General features: G+C 38.0%; 1 protein-coding gene across 4 annotated transcripts in view; it reads right to left on the bottom strand.

Annotated features, from left to right (window-relative positions):
• Positions 1-18,868, bottom strand: part of DGKB (diacylglycerol kinase beta) — a 363,957-nt gene that overhangs the window by 256,075 nt on the left and 89,014 nt on the right. For all 4 annotated transcript variants that reach the window (XM_064444510.1, XM_064444512.1, XM_064444509.1 and 1 more), the window contains 5 exons: positions 16,283-16,318; positions 14,646-14,786; positions 7,807-7,856; positions 6,409-6,483; positions 5,746-5,865 (listed from right to left, as the gene is read on the bottom strand). In XM_064444510.1, coding sequence (XP_064300580.1) covers positions 5,746-5,865; positions 6,409-6,483; positions 7,807-7,856; positions 14,646-14,786; positions 16,283-16,318 — 422 coding nt within the window. The remainder of the gene's footprint in view (positions 1-5,745; positions 5,866-6,408; positions 6,484-7,806; positions 7,857-14,645; positions 14,787-16,282; positions 16,319-18,868) is intronic.

Genomic DNA, 18,868 nt, shown 5'->3' with positions numbered 1-18,868 from the left:
AACAGCTGGCTGGCTAATATTTGTAATAACAACCTAATAATACTCCTGTCTCTTTCAGAAGGAGATTACTGATGAAGTCAGAGGGCAAAGACCACAAACCTGTGAGAGATTAGGCTATCTCATCCCCATTGCTCATAAACACTGTTGTTTATTCTTTTGTTTTTGTATAATAGAGTCCCATATTTCACTTAAATACTTCTCTTTTTTTCTATTATTATAACTAAAGCATCTAATATAGTATGTAATAAAAACTGGTTGAAAGGCTTTAAATGTAATATAAAACTTCTACATGATATCTGACCTTTTGATATAGCTCTTAAAGGAAACTAACTACAACGTAGCTGAATTCTGAAGGTACCATGACAAATATTCAGCTGAAATATCATAGCTTCACAATTAGCATACAAATTACACCAGCTGAGAATCTTGTATTGTTGGTACAAGTTCTATATAAGAGTTAACTATATTACACCAAGTTAATGGACCCCAACCCAAAACAAATTAAACACTTCATTGGTATCACAGTATTTTTTAAATAAACTACAGTGACAATTGTTTGCCACTATTGTAACCGAGCAAGCTCTGAATCTGATCTCTTGGATGTAAAATTTCATCATTGCTGAGTTCAGAATCGAGTCAAAGTTTAGTCAGCTAAAGTTAAAAGAAGATGAGAGATTTGTTTGGTTGTTTTTTGAGGTTTGGTTTTTTTTTTTGCTTATTTTCAACATGGGAAGACTACCTGGACATGACTAAGCAGCCTAAGACAGTAGGTTATTTTCACATACTAACCAGACTATGGAAAACTTTAAGATATCAGAACTTTATTATTTAATTACTGATCCAACCTCAGTAATTAAAGTCCAGATCAATTACCAAAATCAGAGAAGTCCAAAAGACTCCTATCTTACTTTTCATTATCATAGCTAAAAAGAGAGAAAAGGACAGCCAAAAAGTAGAGTCCTGGGAAGATGGATTTGCAAAATGTAACAACAGCATGTAAAAATAATTAACAGCATTACACTAATGGGATAGTTGCACTGGAATGAAGAGCTTGTGTAATACATTAGATGCTGTAAAACCATCAAAATGATGCTGGACAGGCATTAGTGTCTCACCTTTCTTGATTTAACTTTTCAATGTCCTAAAATACACTTAGATTTTATCATTTAAAACTGTGTGCAAACAGAACTAGTGACTTTTTGCTGGTTTGGTGGAAAATTTAAAAATATGGCCTTTCTCTACATATTATGTGAACGGTTTAAGAAATCAAGAGTACTTTTAAACATAAAAAGAAAAATGGGAGCCCTTTTAGAGGATGGCATCATTTCCTCATAAATCATTAGCAAATGACTAGCAACTCAGCTTGCATAGTTCTGCAGGTAATGGACTTCATTCACAGTAAAGTAAAACATTAAAAAAGCATTAAAAGCCACCCCATCCATTTCACGCCAACTTTCAACTAATGAAACTATGCCTATTGATGAAAAATGTATTTTGCATACCATTATAAGATTTTTTTCATAACTGTATATTTCAGTCTCTTCAACACATAAAGTACCAGAAATACTCCTGATGACAGGAACACTGACCCATGCTGATACCAGACTACAGAATTTTGATCATTGTTTACATATTTTTATTATTTCCATAGTAAAGCTACACACAGCAAGATAACTTATCTAATAAATAATAAAAAGGATAAAATGTCTAATAACATACATTTATATAGTTTCTTTCTAATAGCTTTTGCTTTAATATGAAAACAAACGTCTACAGAAGGTTCTGCACTAACTTATCACAGAATTCAAGGAGTTTTAAATTTAGAAAGAATGAAGTGTAGAAACTGAAAAACACTCCCAGAAGATCTACACTACCTGTCAGAAAAGAAAAATCTGTACCGAAAATGACTACCAGTTATATGCTATACTGATTGCTTGAGAGCATTTGCTGCCCTTTGTTTAGAGTAATTCTGTGGAAATAATGGAATTCAGCCTGACAAAGATCTGTTGCTTGATAACAGGGAAGTATTTTAACATTTTAGTTACTCAGTCTCACATATAGAATTAGAGAATTAGTACTTACAGTGATCCAAATGTACCAAAAGTTATCCTTAATAAAGGACAGATATTTAGCTGGGAATTTGATTAATAAGATTTTGCAAAAATTTTAGATCTTCTGCTAAACACGTTGTTTTGTTGCATATTCCCCTATGGAAAGTCTCATTCTTTGTGAAATAAAATACCGTAGAACAACTACAGCAGTCTAGGTTTAGTTCAGGCCACAGCAGTATATGGGGAAAGTAAATATGCTTTATTATTTCACTTCGATATCTGAAAAAAGACTTCAGAAAAAAAAAAAAGTTTTCTCTCAAATACCAGAAAAGCATTTGAAACATATGCTAAGATACACGTGCTCAAAATTAGCTCAAATACAGGACAGCAGGTGGCACTGGCAACATGCCAGTGTTAAAACAGCTGTGTTGAACTGGTATAAAATTGATCATATTACATCTGTCTTATCTTTAATGTGAAGTTGTAAATGTACAGAACATAAGCTCTTCTTCCTTAAGACTCTATCCTTTGGTGCAAGTGTTCTCTTTGATATTGCTACTTAGTGTACTTTGTTAAGGTAGTTACAGGACAGAAGAACTATCTTCACAGGGATGTATTATGACAGGCCAAGAGCTAACAGGCAATAATTGCTGCACAAGAAATTCCATCTGCGCATAAGAAAAAAGTTCTTTCTCTTAAGAACAATTAACACTGGGAAAGGTTGCCCACAGAACTGGTAGAATCCATCTCACTGGAATTATTCAGGACTGGGCTTGACAGGGACCTGGATTATGCAATCTGTGGCCCTGACTTTAATAAGATGCTGGACCAGATGATCTCCAGAAGTTCCTTCTAACCTAGATTTTTCTGTGACTCAGTATGGTTAGGCCACACAGCACAGCACCATGCTGAGAAGCCTAAACACTCCTCCAAGCCAGCTGTAACATACACATGGGCAGTAAAACATTCTTAGCAGATGCTACTGCAGCTCGGAATTAACAATATGCTGTTAACAGAACAAATTAATCAGCTTCTTATAGCTTCCAGCTCCAGACCTGGCTCCTTTGGTGTTGCTCCACACACACAAATGTACCTCTGACTTTGAAGACACCCTTCTGTTCTTCACATCATTATACATAGTAAAGAAAAGCAAGGGAAAGCCATTCTTTATACAGGCCACAGAGAAACTAACCTGAGGGCCACATCTGACATGCAAGCAGAAGCTTGACACTCTTATCATAGAATCATAGAACATTTGGGAAGTTTGGGTTGGAAGGGACATTTAGAGGTCATCTAGTCCAACCCCCCTGCAATGAGCAGGCACATCTTCAATTAGATTGGGTTGCTCAGAGCCTCATCCAACCTGATCTTGAATGCTTCTAGGGATGGAGCCTCCCCAATCTCTTTGGGCTTCACAACCCTCATTGTAAAAACTTTTTTCCTTATATTCAGTCTAAATCTACCCTCCTTTAGTTTAAAACCATTACCCCTTGTCCTGTCACAACAGGCCTTGCCAAAGAGGTTGCCCCCACCCTTCTTATAGGTCCCCTTTAAGTACTGAAAGGCCACAATAAAGTCTCTCTGCAGCCTTCTCTTTTCCAGGCTGAACAACCCAACTCCTTTCTTCATAGGAGAGGTGCTCCAGTCCTTGGATCATTTTTGTGGCCCTCCTTGGGACCCAATCCAACAATTCCATGTCCTTCCTGTGCTGAGGACCCCAGAGCTGGACGCAGCACTCCAGGTGGGGTCTCACCAGAGTGGAGTAGAGGGGCAGAATCGCCTCCCCCAACCTGCTGGCCACGCTTCTTTTGATGCAGCCCAGGATATGGTTGGCCTTCTAGGCTACAAGCACACATTGCCAGTTCATGCCCAGCTTTTCATCCACCACCACTCCTAAATCCTCCTCTACAGGGCTGCTCTCAATCCCTTCATCCCCCAGCCTGTATTGATATTGGGGGTTGCCCCAACCCAGGTGCAGGACCTTGCACCTGGCCTTGTTGAACTTTATGAGGTTCAGGCCCACCTCTACAGCTTGTTCAGGTCTCTCCGGATGACATCCTGTCCTTCTGGCATGTCAACTGCACCACTGAGCTTGGTGTCATCTGTAAACTTGCTGAGGATGCACTTGATCCCACCATCAACGTTACTGATGAACATATTAAATGCTACTGGTCCCACTACGGACCCTTGAGGGACACCACTTGTCACTGATCTCCACCTGGATGTTGAGCCATTGACCTCTACCCTCTGGATACGACCATCTAACCAGTTCCTTATCCACTGAACAGTCCACCCATCAAATCCATATCTCTCCAGTTTAGAGAGAAGGATGCTGTCTGGGACTGTGTCAAAGGCCTTCCAGAAGTCCAGAGAGATGGCATCCGTAGATCTTCCCTTGTCCACTGATGTAGCCACTCCATCACAGAAGGCCACTAGGTTGCAGGAAGGACTTGCCCTTGGTGAATCCATACTGGCTGCCTTGGATCACCTCCCTGTCCTTCATGTGCCTTAGCAAGGCTTCTAGGAGGATCTGTTCCATGATCTTCCCTAGCACAGAGGTGAGGCTGACAGGATGGTAGTTCCCTGGCTCCTCCTTTCTACCCTTTTTAAAGATGGGCACAATGTTTCCCTTCTTCCAGTTCCCAGGGACTTCACCTGACTGCCATGACTTTTCAAATATCATGGAGAGTGGCTTGCCAATGACAACAGCCAATTCCCTCAGGACTCTGGGTTGCATCTCATCAGGTCTCATAGATGTGTGTATATCCAGGTTCCTCAGGTGGTCAACAAGACCGATCTTCCCTTACAGTGGGAGGGGCTTTATCTCTCTGGTCTCCACCCTGCAGTCCATCCACTTGGGAGGGGTGAGGAGAGAGGTTATCAGTGAAGACCGAGGCAAAAAAGTTGTTGAGTACATCAACCTGTTGATACCTCACCACCATTCTTGTTCACCAGGGTGGGTATACTTTCTTTAACCTTCCTTTTCTGGTTGACGTACCTGTAGAAGCCCTTCTTGTTATTCTTTGCATCCCTTGCCGAATTCAGCTCCAGCCATGCCTTGGCCTTCCTGACCCCATCCCTACACAATTGGGCAGCATCCCTATATTCTTCCCAGGATACCTGGCCCTGCTTTCACTGCCTGTGTAGTTCCCTCTTGTCTTTAGTTTGACCAACATGTCAACTCAGCTATGCTGGTCTCTTCCCTTCTTTGCCTGATTTCTTACACCTGGGATCTGAGAGCTCCTGCACTGTATGGAATATGTCCTTAAAGATCTGCCAGCTCTCTTCTGTTCCCTTGTCCCTGAGGACCATTTCCCAAAGGGTCCTGCTGACTAACTCCTTCAACAGCTGGAAGTCTGCTTTCCTAAAATTTAGGGTCCTGACTATACTCCATGCTTTTCTTATATCCCTCAGGAGTGTGAACTCCACCAATGCCTGACCACTGCAGCCCAGGCTGCCTCCAATCTTGACGTCACCGATGAGTTCACTTGCATTGGTGACCATCAGGCTAATATTGCATTCTCTCAGGTAGGGCTGTCTGTTACCTGGCTCAAGAAGTTATTCTCAATGCATTATAGGAATCTCCTGGATTGCCTATAGCTCGCTGTGCTACTTTTCCAGCAGATGTCGGGGTGGTTGAAGCCCCCCAGTAGGACAAGAGCCTGCAAGCGCGAAGCCTTATGTTAATACTTACATTCTCTAACCCAAGGAGGACCAAGAGTGGGATTGTTGTCATTCCTCCTTGGATCCACTCTTCTAGAGAAACAGTGCCATCATGATCATAGTCAATTTCTTCCATCATTTCATGAAGGATCTACACAGTTTAATTAAAAATATAATAAATTCCATATTCTAATAAAACAACCTCTTGTTAGAACACGTGCAGATCTCCAATTCCCTCATCCACGTGCAAAAAGTAAGGAAAATATTTGTATGGCACCTGTAGTAAAATGAGTACTGACAGTTCAGAAATGAAGTGTTCTATTCCTATTTACATTTCATTATCACCTAAAGTTTCCAAACCAAGTTGTGTCCCCTTGTGTATTTATTATGTGTAATACAAATACGAGGTAGTTACTTTTTAAGAAATTTTCAGAGACAAATCAGTGATGTTATAAATGTTAATTACTACATGCACTGAAGAAAAGCCTTAAACTGTAGCAAGAATGTTTTACAGATCAGAATTAATCAGAAAAAGACTAGTAATAGTGGTAATTGACAGTGACATAGTGGAGCACAGACTATTATTATTTCTATCTTACTAACACATAGAATCACATGTTGACATGAAGTATCACAAAATTATTAAATGCCATCTCTAGCAACATTAAAAACTTGTGATAAAATGGGTACTTACTGGACTCAGTTCAGTAACATCCCATTCAAGGTATTCTGCAACGTGCATCATTTGGGCAATGATATTTTCCAGCTCCTACAGATGAATGAAGAATTATAATGATTAATGCAATATTATAAAGACAAATTCTGCTGCAAGCAAATTAAAATTCAAACACTGCATTCAGTGATGCTTTCATCTCTGTTCCTAATGAAATGTCCTTTACACTGGAAGCTGTCCACTCTTAGGTGAATCTGCTTCACTAGCAAAACATCAGGCATGGTCTGCAAAGCATGCAGGGAGGTGAAATACAGCCCCACAACCAAAGAACAGCCAGCCCCTGGGTTGAAAGTAGATGCTTCCTTCCTAGTTGATCAGTTTAGCACTGGTTTCATGTTCTGAAGTTCAGCCTGTGATACAGTGATGTAAGGTCCTTTAAATTCCAGCATTCTAACAAACTTTTTTTTTGACAGCAATTGTATAATTCACAAATTTCTAAAGGAAATAAGGCATAAAGTGGACAGTATAACTAATATAGAGATATTTTCTTACCATTACAGTGTTGTAATTTCCCTTCATCACATATCACTAGTGCTCTTCTATATTCATATATGCACTTTGGTCTGTAAACACACTCAAATGCTTATCTAGAACCATTCTGAATTCTCACATGTATTTATCATGCACTAGTTATCTAATTCATATGTTGTATTGCCTAAAACTATGATGCAGTCTTTACTTCATACCTCTATATAACTTAGCTTCCCTATTTCCCTGTCACTTATGGGAATCACCTTCTCTTCTTCATCTTTACCAATCCACTCTATGCTGTCTTACTTCAGGAAGATACAAAAGAAAGAAAAGAAAAAAAGTTCCCAATAAAATACTTCTTTCTGTTAGCTAACAGAAAAAAAAAAGTTTGTTTTGTTTTTTTTTAAATGATTTTCCTTCAAACATTTGGTTGGGCTACTCATCAAAACTTTGTCTTTAATATTGTTCCTCCATTCTTAATAACAATGTGGAATTTCTCACATCTGTTCACATACATCCACTGTGTAACTCTCACACTTTCCCCTTTTAATGAAATCTTCACAAATGGTGCTTTCATACACATCTCCCAGCAGCATATTAGAAGTTTAGGAATCATACTAATGTGTCCCCTACAGTAATACAATTAAAAATCATAAGACTATAGAATAGGAGTCCACAACAGCAGTGTCAGTGTTTGAAAATGTATACAGCAGCATCTTAATGAAATAGAAAACTCAAGAGTTACTTTCAACATGGCTGAATTTTTATCACCTATAGTTTATAATGATTCAGGATAAATATTAATTTGATTTGGATTAATGCATTTTTGTATAGGTAAGCCATTATGACATACTCTTACAATGCATTAAAATACATAAATTATATTACCGAACTATCCAGGTATCCATTCCCATCTGTATCATATAAGCGAAACATAACTAAAAAGGAAGCAAAAAGAGAAGGAAATCCAGTTAGAAGGCATAGCAACAACATTATTTAATTAAAACAAAACAAAAAAAAACCACCAACCCAACACAAAAAAACCAAAACAACCAAACTTGAGTTTCAAACATTAACATTTTCCTTTAATGATCCCACTAACTGTAGACCCACCAAACACTTTGTTTTGTGTGAGAGGTTCACTCAGCAACTACTCTGCCACAGTGCCTCCAACGAGACATATTAGCAGGAAAGTGCAATTGTACCTTTTCCACGTAATCAGTCAAAGAGCTAATTTAGTCTGTGAGCTTAATTCTGGTTCCTCCCAGAGATGAGCTGTATTCGTGGTGAGTACCACCAAAAGGCCCTTCTCTAACATCTCATCAAAAATAGGATAACACACAATTGGTCAGGCAAATGTTAGTAAGACTGCTGAAGTTACAATGCTATCCTACTCCCTTGGTTGCGCTACCAGTATTCAGTAGTGATATTGCTTTAGAAATGCTGACCAACTAAATGAAACAGAGGATTATTATTTGAAGTATATAATCAGGCAAATCCAACAATAAACATTCCTCACAGACTGCCAGCATGACTCCTCTCAGGACCAGACTTGCTTCATCAATCTGGAAATGTTTCCAGATTTCCAGGTATTCCCAACCTTTTTGGGAGCTACCCAGAGAAGAGCTGCATTTCGACAATATCCAGAGAGAATATATACTTTCAAGTTTGTATCATTACTTGATTCCAGCCACAAGAGCAGGTCTGTCCACTATTACCAAGATATTTCAAAGCAGCTTACTCAGCTTACTGCATCAGACTGTAGGGCAGAAAGAAGGCTGAAGCTTTTCTAGGAGCACTGTTAAAAGGCTAAAGCTGAAAACCAGAAGCCAACTTCACTCTTTGTCCCTGCTTCCTAGGACAGTTTGTCAGAGCTATGAAATTTAAACACCTTCCCCTTCAAAAATGCCCGTTTGTTCCCCTAGATCTGTTTTCTAAGGAGTAAGAAGAGAAACCATGTACAGGTGGTTCCAGGACACTGTAATGCCTTGGCGGATAGCAAAACCCAAGCAATTGCGTACAAACTGTCCTATCAGATGTCTTTAGAAATATAACGTGTGACCTATTCACCAGTGAACAATCCCACCACATTGGATCCACAGCAAATGCTGTTACAGTCCAATAAATTCTGCAAGCAAAGCTTATCACAGTTTTCAGGAAAAATTATAATGAGAAGTGAGAGGAAATTCTTAGCAATTAGAAAGTAAAATTCAGAAAGAATCTGATTACTTTCGACTTACAGCAAAACGTATCTAACTGTTATATGGATTGGTTTGCTTCCCTTACATCCCTCATCTTACTCCCAGGTTGTTTATCTAACTGTGGGGGAAAAAGGTAAGTACTATACAACTCTACCACTTCAGCAATTTTTACCACTACATCACACTGCTCTTAAGAGCTGCAATACAAGATTGAAGACATTTACTGTTGTACATTTACTGTTGTACATTGTTTCAGACTACAAAGGTCTATTATTCATTAGTTATAGGCTAAGAAAACCTATAAAAATATCTTTGCCTGTGAATTACATAGCAGAAACGTTTCAGTGTAAATCAACAGTTAATGCTAAAAGCCACCAGAGATTGGTACAGTCCCTGCTAGCACGCCTTCTATCAAAGCTGCTAAGAGCATGACAGCTAATGTTATCCGGCAAGGGTACCATTAAGGATTCACAGTTTCCATTCTGAATCACTCAATCACTCAGTGATAAAGTTCAAATCATTTGGTTCCCCTTCCTCCTCCTCTGTGATTGTAAGGCACTGGTTGAAAGAATGTTCTACAGTTATCATGAAAGCAAGTTTTAGCATCTCCCTGATCTTTTCCCACTCCAGAGAAGTAGTACTTGCAACTTTTTATTTCTTTTAACGTGAATCAGTAGTTCTAATGAGTCATTTAAAAACAGACATTAGCACAATTATAACTGTTTCACCTTTGTAGCAAACAAAGTCTCTCCAATTACGTATGTATTGCGTGGTGAAAAGGCTCTATCTGTGCTCTTGGCTAGACTCTGAAAAACTATGCTACTGGTGTGGCATGCAATCTCTTTTCTATTCATACCCTGCTAAACATTCATGTTCTTGCTGATTTATGCACTCTAAGAGAAAAAAGCAACAATAAAATGATAACAACTGAACAAAAGTTCTGATGCAAACTACAGAACCCAAGTCAATCTTCTATATCCCCTTACCAGATAGCACAAACTGGCCACTCAATATCTATTACTAGACTGCATACCTTTTGTTAATAATTAGAAATGTATTAAAATAAAATTATCAATATGAAATCAGTCGCTGCACTGCTATACTTTCACCTGCAACCTCTGGACTTCTAATCTTGCATATGACAAAAGGTGGCATCCCAGAAATTCTGAAAGTTCAAAATTATGTTCTTTTGAAAAGAAATTGGGGAATTCATTCTCAAAAACATATACACAAACAAGTGCTGAAGGCACTTTCTATTTTCACCAGCACATGTACTTTGAAAACTGTAAGGCCTGTCACTCTCCATAGAAGCCTGAGTGTCTAAGAACTGCATAGCATAGCAAAAAGACAGACTATAACTAATAACATTACCACAAAAAATAGACAAGAACAGTGTGGTGTTCTTGAAGCTTCTGTTGGTATAGAAAGAACAGAAACAGAATAACCTGGAGTCTTGAGAAGAGAAACTGGCAAAAAACCTCACAGCTCATAATTCTTGGAGCTTCTGTTCATATTACTGGAGAGAAGTTTGAGCACTTGTAAGCATATTATGTTTGTAAAGCAGTGGTACCTGTGGAGGTTGTATGCTTCCTCCACACCGTTTGTGTCTAATGCCCTTCATACTGTCTCCTCGCATGTCTCTGAACATTTTCACAAGAGATATATGTGTCCATGGATATGCTGATAAAAACACGCAAGTTGAGGAATGGGATGTGCTGATAAAGCCTTATGTGATTGTGAGCTAAAATAATTTGTTGTTGGGGTCATTAAAGGAAGAAAAATTGAACTACAAGAAGCGCCACTGTTCAGCTCTTAAGAAGCACCCTGCATATTTACAAGGGGTCTTTCTTACACTTTCAAGAATCATAGTGTGGACACCAGCAAGCAAAGCCTGGTACATGTGAAAACAACATGGAGAGCAGAAAATGGTTTCTACAGTCTACAGGTTGAGCCGCAGAGTATGAAGGTGCTTAACAATATAGATAATACCTTGAACTATTTGCAATATGACCTTAAAAAGAGAACTTAAATTCTTTCAATGTATCTCTGCTAAGCAAGTTTGGGATATTCCTTATATTCAGGCCCTATATAGCTTTTGAATAATAGGTATGCTGAGCATATCAAACAGGTGAGTTCACAGTGGTTAAGACCTCTAGAGATACACTGTTAATAGGTTAGAGAATCTATTTATCTGCTGGAATATTTGTAAATATATGAAAATCCATAGATCATATAGATCCAAAACATAAACACTATTTCCTCTTAGTGTATTTTATCTTAAAAAAATCCTCCAGCTTATATCAGATTCTATTTGAAAGCAGCACTTCCATGTTCTGCTTGTCATGAATCAAGTTTCCAAACACTCAGCTATGATTCAGAGTGTTTCCATTTTCTGTCAACAGAAAAAAAATATTTTGAGATTAGTATTAATATTAACATTGGCAACTCCTTTCTTTTTTCACTCCACTGTTACTAATTTATAATTTACCTTACAGCCACAGGACCTACTACTATAGAGTTAATTCAGACAAAGGTTTAAATTATACCATTAATTTATAAGGACAATTCAACTAAAATCAACAGGGAGTTCTGCATACTAATGGTAGAGTATATGCCAAAATTTAAGACACTAAAAAGTGACAATACATGGTATATTTCAACACTGTATGACGAAGTAGAAAACAAACACATACAGTAACCATGTCCTTAATTATATGTAGTAAATGCAAATGATCTTGAATATACAAAACATGTAAGCACCATATATTTATTAGGTTAGGCTCTCTTGCACCTAAATCATACATGTCATTGTTCATAGTCTTTTCCCTATGCAGTTCCTGTTGCAGGAAGTTCATGGAACATCCCCTACACTAAAATCATCACCTGGTTCCCTGTCTCTCCCCATTTTTATTGTACCAGTTCCTGACACCAGGGGAGGCAACTGATCTCCATGGTTTGTGCACAGAGCTCTTCAGAGCTCTGATAAGGCTTGCATAACTTGCTACCATAAAACAGCTGTTGTGTTGTAGGATCTTAGTTTTTCTGTACCTCTGTTCTGAATGCATATCATGAACATATCCTCATACTCTAATCATATGATAACTGACTGGTTTTACCAAATCTGGGGGAGGTGCCTTATAATATTTCCTGAGGCAAAGGTATCAGTGACCTTACAGTACAAAGCAGTCCTTGTAAGCTAACCACAGGTAATGAAACATCAAGACGTTTCAACACCATGCAGTCATGTAACCTTGTAATGAATTTCTCATTCCAGCAGAGGCAGCCTACTGTTTGCATTTCCTATCATACTGAGTACTTACTTTCCATACAGTACTACAGCCTGATCCCACAGTTCTTTTATAGACAGACCAGCTATATATATAAAAGTATGCGTAGTCTCAGTAAGGACTGTATGATTGGATTGACTGTTTAGCTATCTGGAAAATTGCCTTTTAAAATTCTATAATGGGGAAGCACATAGTTTCTTTCTTTTTTTCTCCAATTTGCAGATCAAACTCTTGGACATTTTTTGAACAGGTAGAGGTGTTGGGCTTTAATGAACCAGGCCCCTAATTAAAAAAAAATCAAATCATTTCTAACTTCCAGTTTCAAACACTCATTCCAACAGTCGTGCAGATTTGGATCATTCTTGGCTTTTCTGTATTCACCAATTTGCGAAGCTGGGAGGAGTGTGGCTGATACACCAGAAGGCTGTGCTGCCATCCAACGAGACCTGGACAGGCTGGAGAGCTGGGCCAAGGGGAACCTGATGAAATTCAACAAGAGCAAGTGCAAGGTCCTGCACCTGGGGAGGAACAACCCCATGCACCAGTACAGGCTGGGGGCTGAACTACTGGAAAGCGACTCTGTTGAGAAGGACATGGGAGTGCTGGTGGACAACTGTCCTGGTTTCAGCTGGGATAGAGTTAAATTTCTTTGTAGTAGCTAGTATGGGACTATGTTTTGGATTTTTGCTGCAAACAGTGGTGATAATGTGGAGATGTTTTAGTTGTTGCTAAGTAGCGCTTACACTGGTCAAGGACTTTTTCAGCTCCCCGTGCTCTGCCGGGTGCACAAGAAGCTGGGAGGGGACACAACTGGGACAGCTGACCCAAACTGACCAATGGGATATTCCATACCATATGACGTCATGCTCAGTATATAAAGCTGGGGAAGAAGAAGGGAGGGTGGGCATTTTGGAGTAATGGCGTTTGTCTTCCCAAGTAACCGTTACGCGTGATGGAGCCCTGCTTTCCTGGAGATGGCTGAACACCTGCCTGCCCATGGGAAGTGGTGAATGAATTCCTTGTTTTGCTTTGCTTCCGCGCGCAGTTTCTGCTTTACCTACTAAACTGTCTTTATCTCAAACCATGAGTTACCTCACTTTTACACTTCTGATTCTCTCCCCTGTCCCACCAGGGAGGAGTGAGCAAGCGGCTGCGTGGTGCTTGGTTGCTGACTGGGGCTAAACCACGACAACAACAAGTTGACCATGAGCCAGCAATGTGCCCTTGTGGCCAAGGTGGCCAACAATATTCTGGGCTGCATTAAAAGGAGTGTGGCCAGCAGGTCGAGAGAGGTTATCCTCCATCTCTACTCTGTCATGGTGAGGGCATATTTGGAGTACTGTGTTCAGTTTTGGGCCCCCCAGTTTAAGAACAATGTGGAACTGCTTGAGCAAGTGCAGCAGAGCTACCAAGATGATCAGGGGACCGGAGCATCTCCCTTATGAGGAAAGGCTGAGAGGCTTGGGTTTATTCAGCCTGGAGAAGAGAAGGCTGAGGGAGGATTTCATCAATACCTACAAATATCTAAAGGGTGGATGTCAGGATGATGGGACTAGGCTCTTTTCAATAGTGCCCAATGACAGGAGAAGGGCCAATGGGCACAAGTTGGAACACAGGAAGTTCCAGCTCAATATGAGAAAAAACTTTTTTACTGTGAGGGTGACAGAGCAGTGGAACAGGCTGCCCAGGGAGGCTGCCCAGACATTAAAAACTCACCTGGATGTGTTCCTGTGCCCCCTGCTCTAGGTGTCCCTGCTAAAGCAGGGGGGTTGGACAAGATGATCTCCAGAGGTCCCTTCCAACCCCTACCGTTCTGTGATTCTGTGATATTACAGAGCCCATGGCCTATATTAAGAACTATTCTTTGAATTAGCTTGTTTTCTACAGATTATTCACCACTTCTATATCTCTAAGCATCCTCAGTATATTTAATTTGTTTTTCTCAGATCTGATACTAAACAAAAGACAACAGTATAGGAAGGATTATTTTAACTGCAGAATGTATGATCCTTACGCCCCATCTTAGCACATGCTAGATAGAAAGAATGTACTTAAAAGCTCATCAGATTAATCTATTAGCAAGAATAAAAGACCATTTCTGCAATAATGATCAGTAAGAACAATATTTTTATAATGCAGCTACTCAAAACTGGGTCTGAAACTCAGAAAATTTAGAAACAGATTTTTTGATGGCTTATTGAAATAAATATATAACATTAATTAAAAAAAAAGAACATACATTCTAGCTTGTCTTCAGGTCTTCCTCTTTCTAGCAGTGATAAATAGCAAACAATATCTTTCAGCTGGATCATGTCTGGCAAATGTAAGTTGGCAGGAGTAGGAGGTCGGGATGTAGAGGTACCTTTGTTAAGTCTCAGACCTAGAAATAACACATAGCCTTTGTTAGTCTTAGTGTAAGATATAAGCAGAAAATGAAAACATAACTCTTGCATACATGCCTCTTCATTTTATGTGAATCTCAGATGACTTCTTAATTTAAATATAAATGTGCAGTTTTAAAACAATTCATGTTCATAGTTTACCCAGCAAAGGCACAATTAAAATGATAGTAAGGTTCTAAAGTATTCTACAGATAAAGCAAACTATTGAAAAAAAAAATCAATTATGGGAATGCCATAACCCTTTTTTTCATTTGCGTTGATCTGATGTCATTTGATTACAAGAAAATTTGGTGAATACTTTTATTCTACTACATTACATGTTAATTTAAATATTAAAACAATCCCTGCCTAATGCTGCAGCCACTTCCTTGTGCTTGTAGAAGCTTCATCTAACCTATAGATTGACACCAGCTATAGTAATTGAAGATGTTTTACTGTCAAAGAAAACTCTGATAATATCCAAGTATGTAGCCTTCCCAAAAACACAGACAGATGTATGTCAGAGCAATACAGATTTAAAACAGGGAAGCGTCAGCCACAGAATACTATGAATATAAACACATAATTTAAATAATAGTCATAATAATTGCTCAAACATTGTGATCAAAAGCAGTTCCAGCATACCACTTGGAATACAAGTTTCAACATTGCCAAACTTTTTGTTTCAAGAGAACATCAATATGACCGGTCCTGATTATATTACTAGAATCTGCAGTACAAAGAACTAGAGGGAAAAAAAGGGAAGGGCAGGAGAACAGAGCGAAAGCAGTATTAAAACTTTCTTTACAAGTTTGTTACATTTCTCACTGACGTTAGTGATGTTAAAAAAGAAACTTTACAAAAGGATTTACTGTTCTTAAATATTTTCTGCCACTAATCCAGAATAGATTTGTCATTGCACAGATAATCTGCATACATAATTTCTCTCATCCATTTGTCTTGGACAGGTTAATTACTGTAGCAAATGGAAACAGAATTCTGGTGGGTTTCCCCCCCTTTTTTAATCTTGAAAATCTTCATTAAAGTCTGAAGACATTTTCAAAGGTCTACTGAGGTACACATGTTAAAAAAATAAAAATGAGTAAATAAGAGCAAATTGGCATGCAGAATATAAGATGATTTAATACGGCAATGTTTTATTAAATAAGCTTGCATGACAGTTAAGTGCCCTTAAAATTAAGACATTATAAAATGTTAATCAATTAAGATGTTAGCTTTATTCACACAATTTACACAAATAGTTCACATTCCGGTCTGAGGTGAATCTTATGCACAGAATAAAAAAAAAATTATAAAACTTGGGCTAACTAATCTCAAAAATGTATAGTCCTGAAATCCAAATGAAAAGGTAAACAAATGTTAAGGTATCTTTTAGCTTATTATCAGCTACAAGGTACAGGTTAAAGTATTACTTCGTAATCAGTGGTGGGAGAGGGGTGGCTGCAATGTGCTGACTTGCAGTGCTGCTGCTTACCTGGCATCTGTTTCCATCTCTCTTCAGACACCTTAACTGAAAATACAATTTAGAAACAGACATGAGTGGACCAAGAGAAACTAAGTAAAAAACAGACACATACCAGAGAGATTTATGAACCCTGCTACTTTTCTTGTGATCTTCTCTAGCTCTCATATACCTTTCCGTTTTCCAGGAGAATGCCAACTGTTCCTAACAAATTTATTTCCCAGTATGGTCAGGGTTTTTTCCACTATTGGTAAAAAATTACTAGATATCCTAAAACAAAGGTTTCCATAATTTTCATTTGCACATCAAAATGTACCAATGCACATTTTTTCCCTTTAAATGCTACAAATTAAAAAGATGTAACGTCTAGTTTAAATCTCGTGCAATTGACTTACAATACGAACCATATATTTTCAAGCATAAATAACTTGCATGAGGTGAACTGAATTGTGTCCCTGAACATGCTTTGGATATAACAATGTATCAAATAGTCCTTCTGGTATGACACTACATACATATGGAAGACTACTAATCTGGTCTCACGCTATATTATTTCTAAAGTCCTTACTAACAGGAAAAGATTAAAATTAACTACAAACTGGGAAAAGTGAGAGATGGAGAAAAAAATTTTAGTAAGTAGTATTACAGTAAGGAATTTAGTACACAGTTTAAACAACAACAACAATGACCGTAATAATTATTACTGTAATTATTATTACTGTTGTTATTATTATTTTACCACACATAAGAATAAAATCTATCAGAGACAATTATAGTGAAAGTGAATAAAGCTGAGTATGGCCTATACTGGGCAGAATTTAGCTATAGATCTGGCATCAACCTAAAACCACCTGTTATCATTTCTACATATGAAGTGTCAAAACCATGGAAATACAATACCAGAATGATAAAAGATTACTTTTTAAAAAATAACTGTAGTCAGACAACATATGTAAAAACACAGCATAATAAATAAATATGTACCATTAAATGGCAGCTTCTATTGGAGTTACCAGGCAAAAATTGTTAAGTGTAAAAGATAACAAATTTTCGTGGCTGGTAAAGTACATGTTTATTGCTGATTGCTACTCATGATGAAAACTTCAATGAAAAATTAAAAGTGATGAAAGTGGAAGTGAAATTGTGCTGCTGAGACTTTTTAGGCAACAGGATCTATATTCATAGTTGAAAAAAGATGCAATGCTGACAATTTATGACATCCAAAATATATCCTGCAGCGTACAATAAAGAACACATGTAGATATGCCCTTAGAGATTCTGTTGCAAAGCATCTTTAAGGGCAAGGGACTGAATCACGAGTCTAAGTGACTTGCCCAAACCCGTGAGTAAGTCATTATCAGAACTGTAATTAGCAACAGTATTTTGAATAGTCCACACAACTAATTACACTATAGTCTACTAAGCCTACTACTCTGCACATGGAACCAGTCTCGGTAACTAACAATAAGAGCCAAATAAGTTGGAAATGTACTGCCTACACAGCAGATATTTGTGGAAGGAGATGTGTCCACAGCAGTTCTGATTAGAAAGGATAAAAAAAGATACTTGAAAACTTAAATTCCAGTGAAAACAAAATTTATATGAAGAATCATACCATCAATATGGTAAGCAAGCTTTGCTAGCAGAAAAAGGTTTTTTCTGTTAAGTCTAACTGCAGTTAAAGACCGCAATAATATTTACACCGTACAGATAATAGAATGTTCTTGGTTGGTTGGGTTGTTTGTTGTTTTTGCCAGGAAACATAAAGCTAAGAAGTGGAAATAACAGGCATTGTAAACTTAAATAAAGAAAAATAACTGAAACCCATCAATTTAACATAGTTGAGAACGGCATCCACTAAAAACAAAAACCAGATCAGACTTAATGGGTAATACCTGAAGGCCTATGATTACTATGGTACACTGAGGCATCTGTGGAAATCCAGTGCTTGGTATCTGCAAGAAAATCTAACGTTTCAGCTAGTGGCACTTGTATCAAATTCACAACTTCTGGATGAGTTGCAATTTGAAGGCACCTAATCTTCATATAAATAATTCAAGTGGTTAAATAACCGTCAAACCTTTTGGTAACTTGCTCCAACTGCTTGGCTATCCCAGCTGTTCAAAACATGCAATTTATTATTAAATTACTCTAGCTTCTGCTTTTAGCTACTGGATTTTGGTAGAGTTCCCAAACTGCTAAAGTGCCAAACCAAATATTTCAAGTTAGGAAGGTAACCTTAAATTTCTTCTCCAATTTTTCTTTAAAAGTGTTATAAAATTTTTTAAGTTGACAGTTTTTAACAGTATTTTGCATGGAAGTATTTTAACATGTTATGTCCTCTGAACTCAAAATCACTTTTAATAAAAATGTTCAGTTTAGCATGAAAATTTCAAACTGCATTGAAGAAGATCCTTACACTGGGAAAAGAAATACTGCCAACACTTACAGGACATTTAAAATATCAATAGCTGATAAGTATGTAAGATTACTAATAGCAGCATCACACCTAGACAATTAAGAGAGGCAGCGGTAACTGGGCACAGAAACTGTAGAGCTCCAGCAGGAGCCTCCTGCATGATGCTCTGAAGGTTTCTA

Source organism: Phalacrocorax carbo, chromosome 2 (genome assembly GCF_963921805.1).
Source record: "Phalacrocorax carbo chromosome 2, bPhaCar2.1, whole genome shotgun sequence".
Classification (NCBI taxonomy): Eukaryota; Metazoa; Chordata; class Aves; order Suliformes; family Phalacrocoracidae; genus Phalacrocorax; species Phalacrocorax carbo.
Note: the sequence above shows the minus strand (reverse complement) of the source record. Positions and strands in the feature narration are given on the sequence as shown.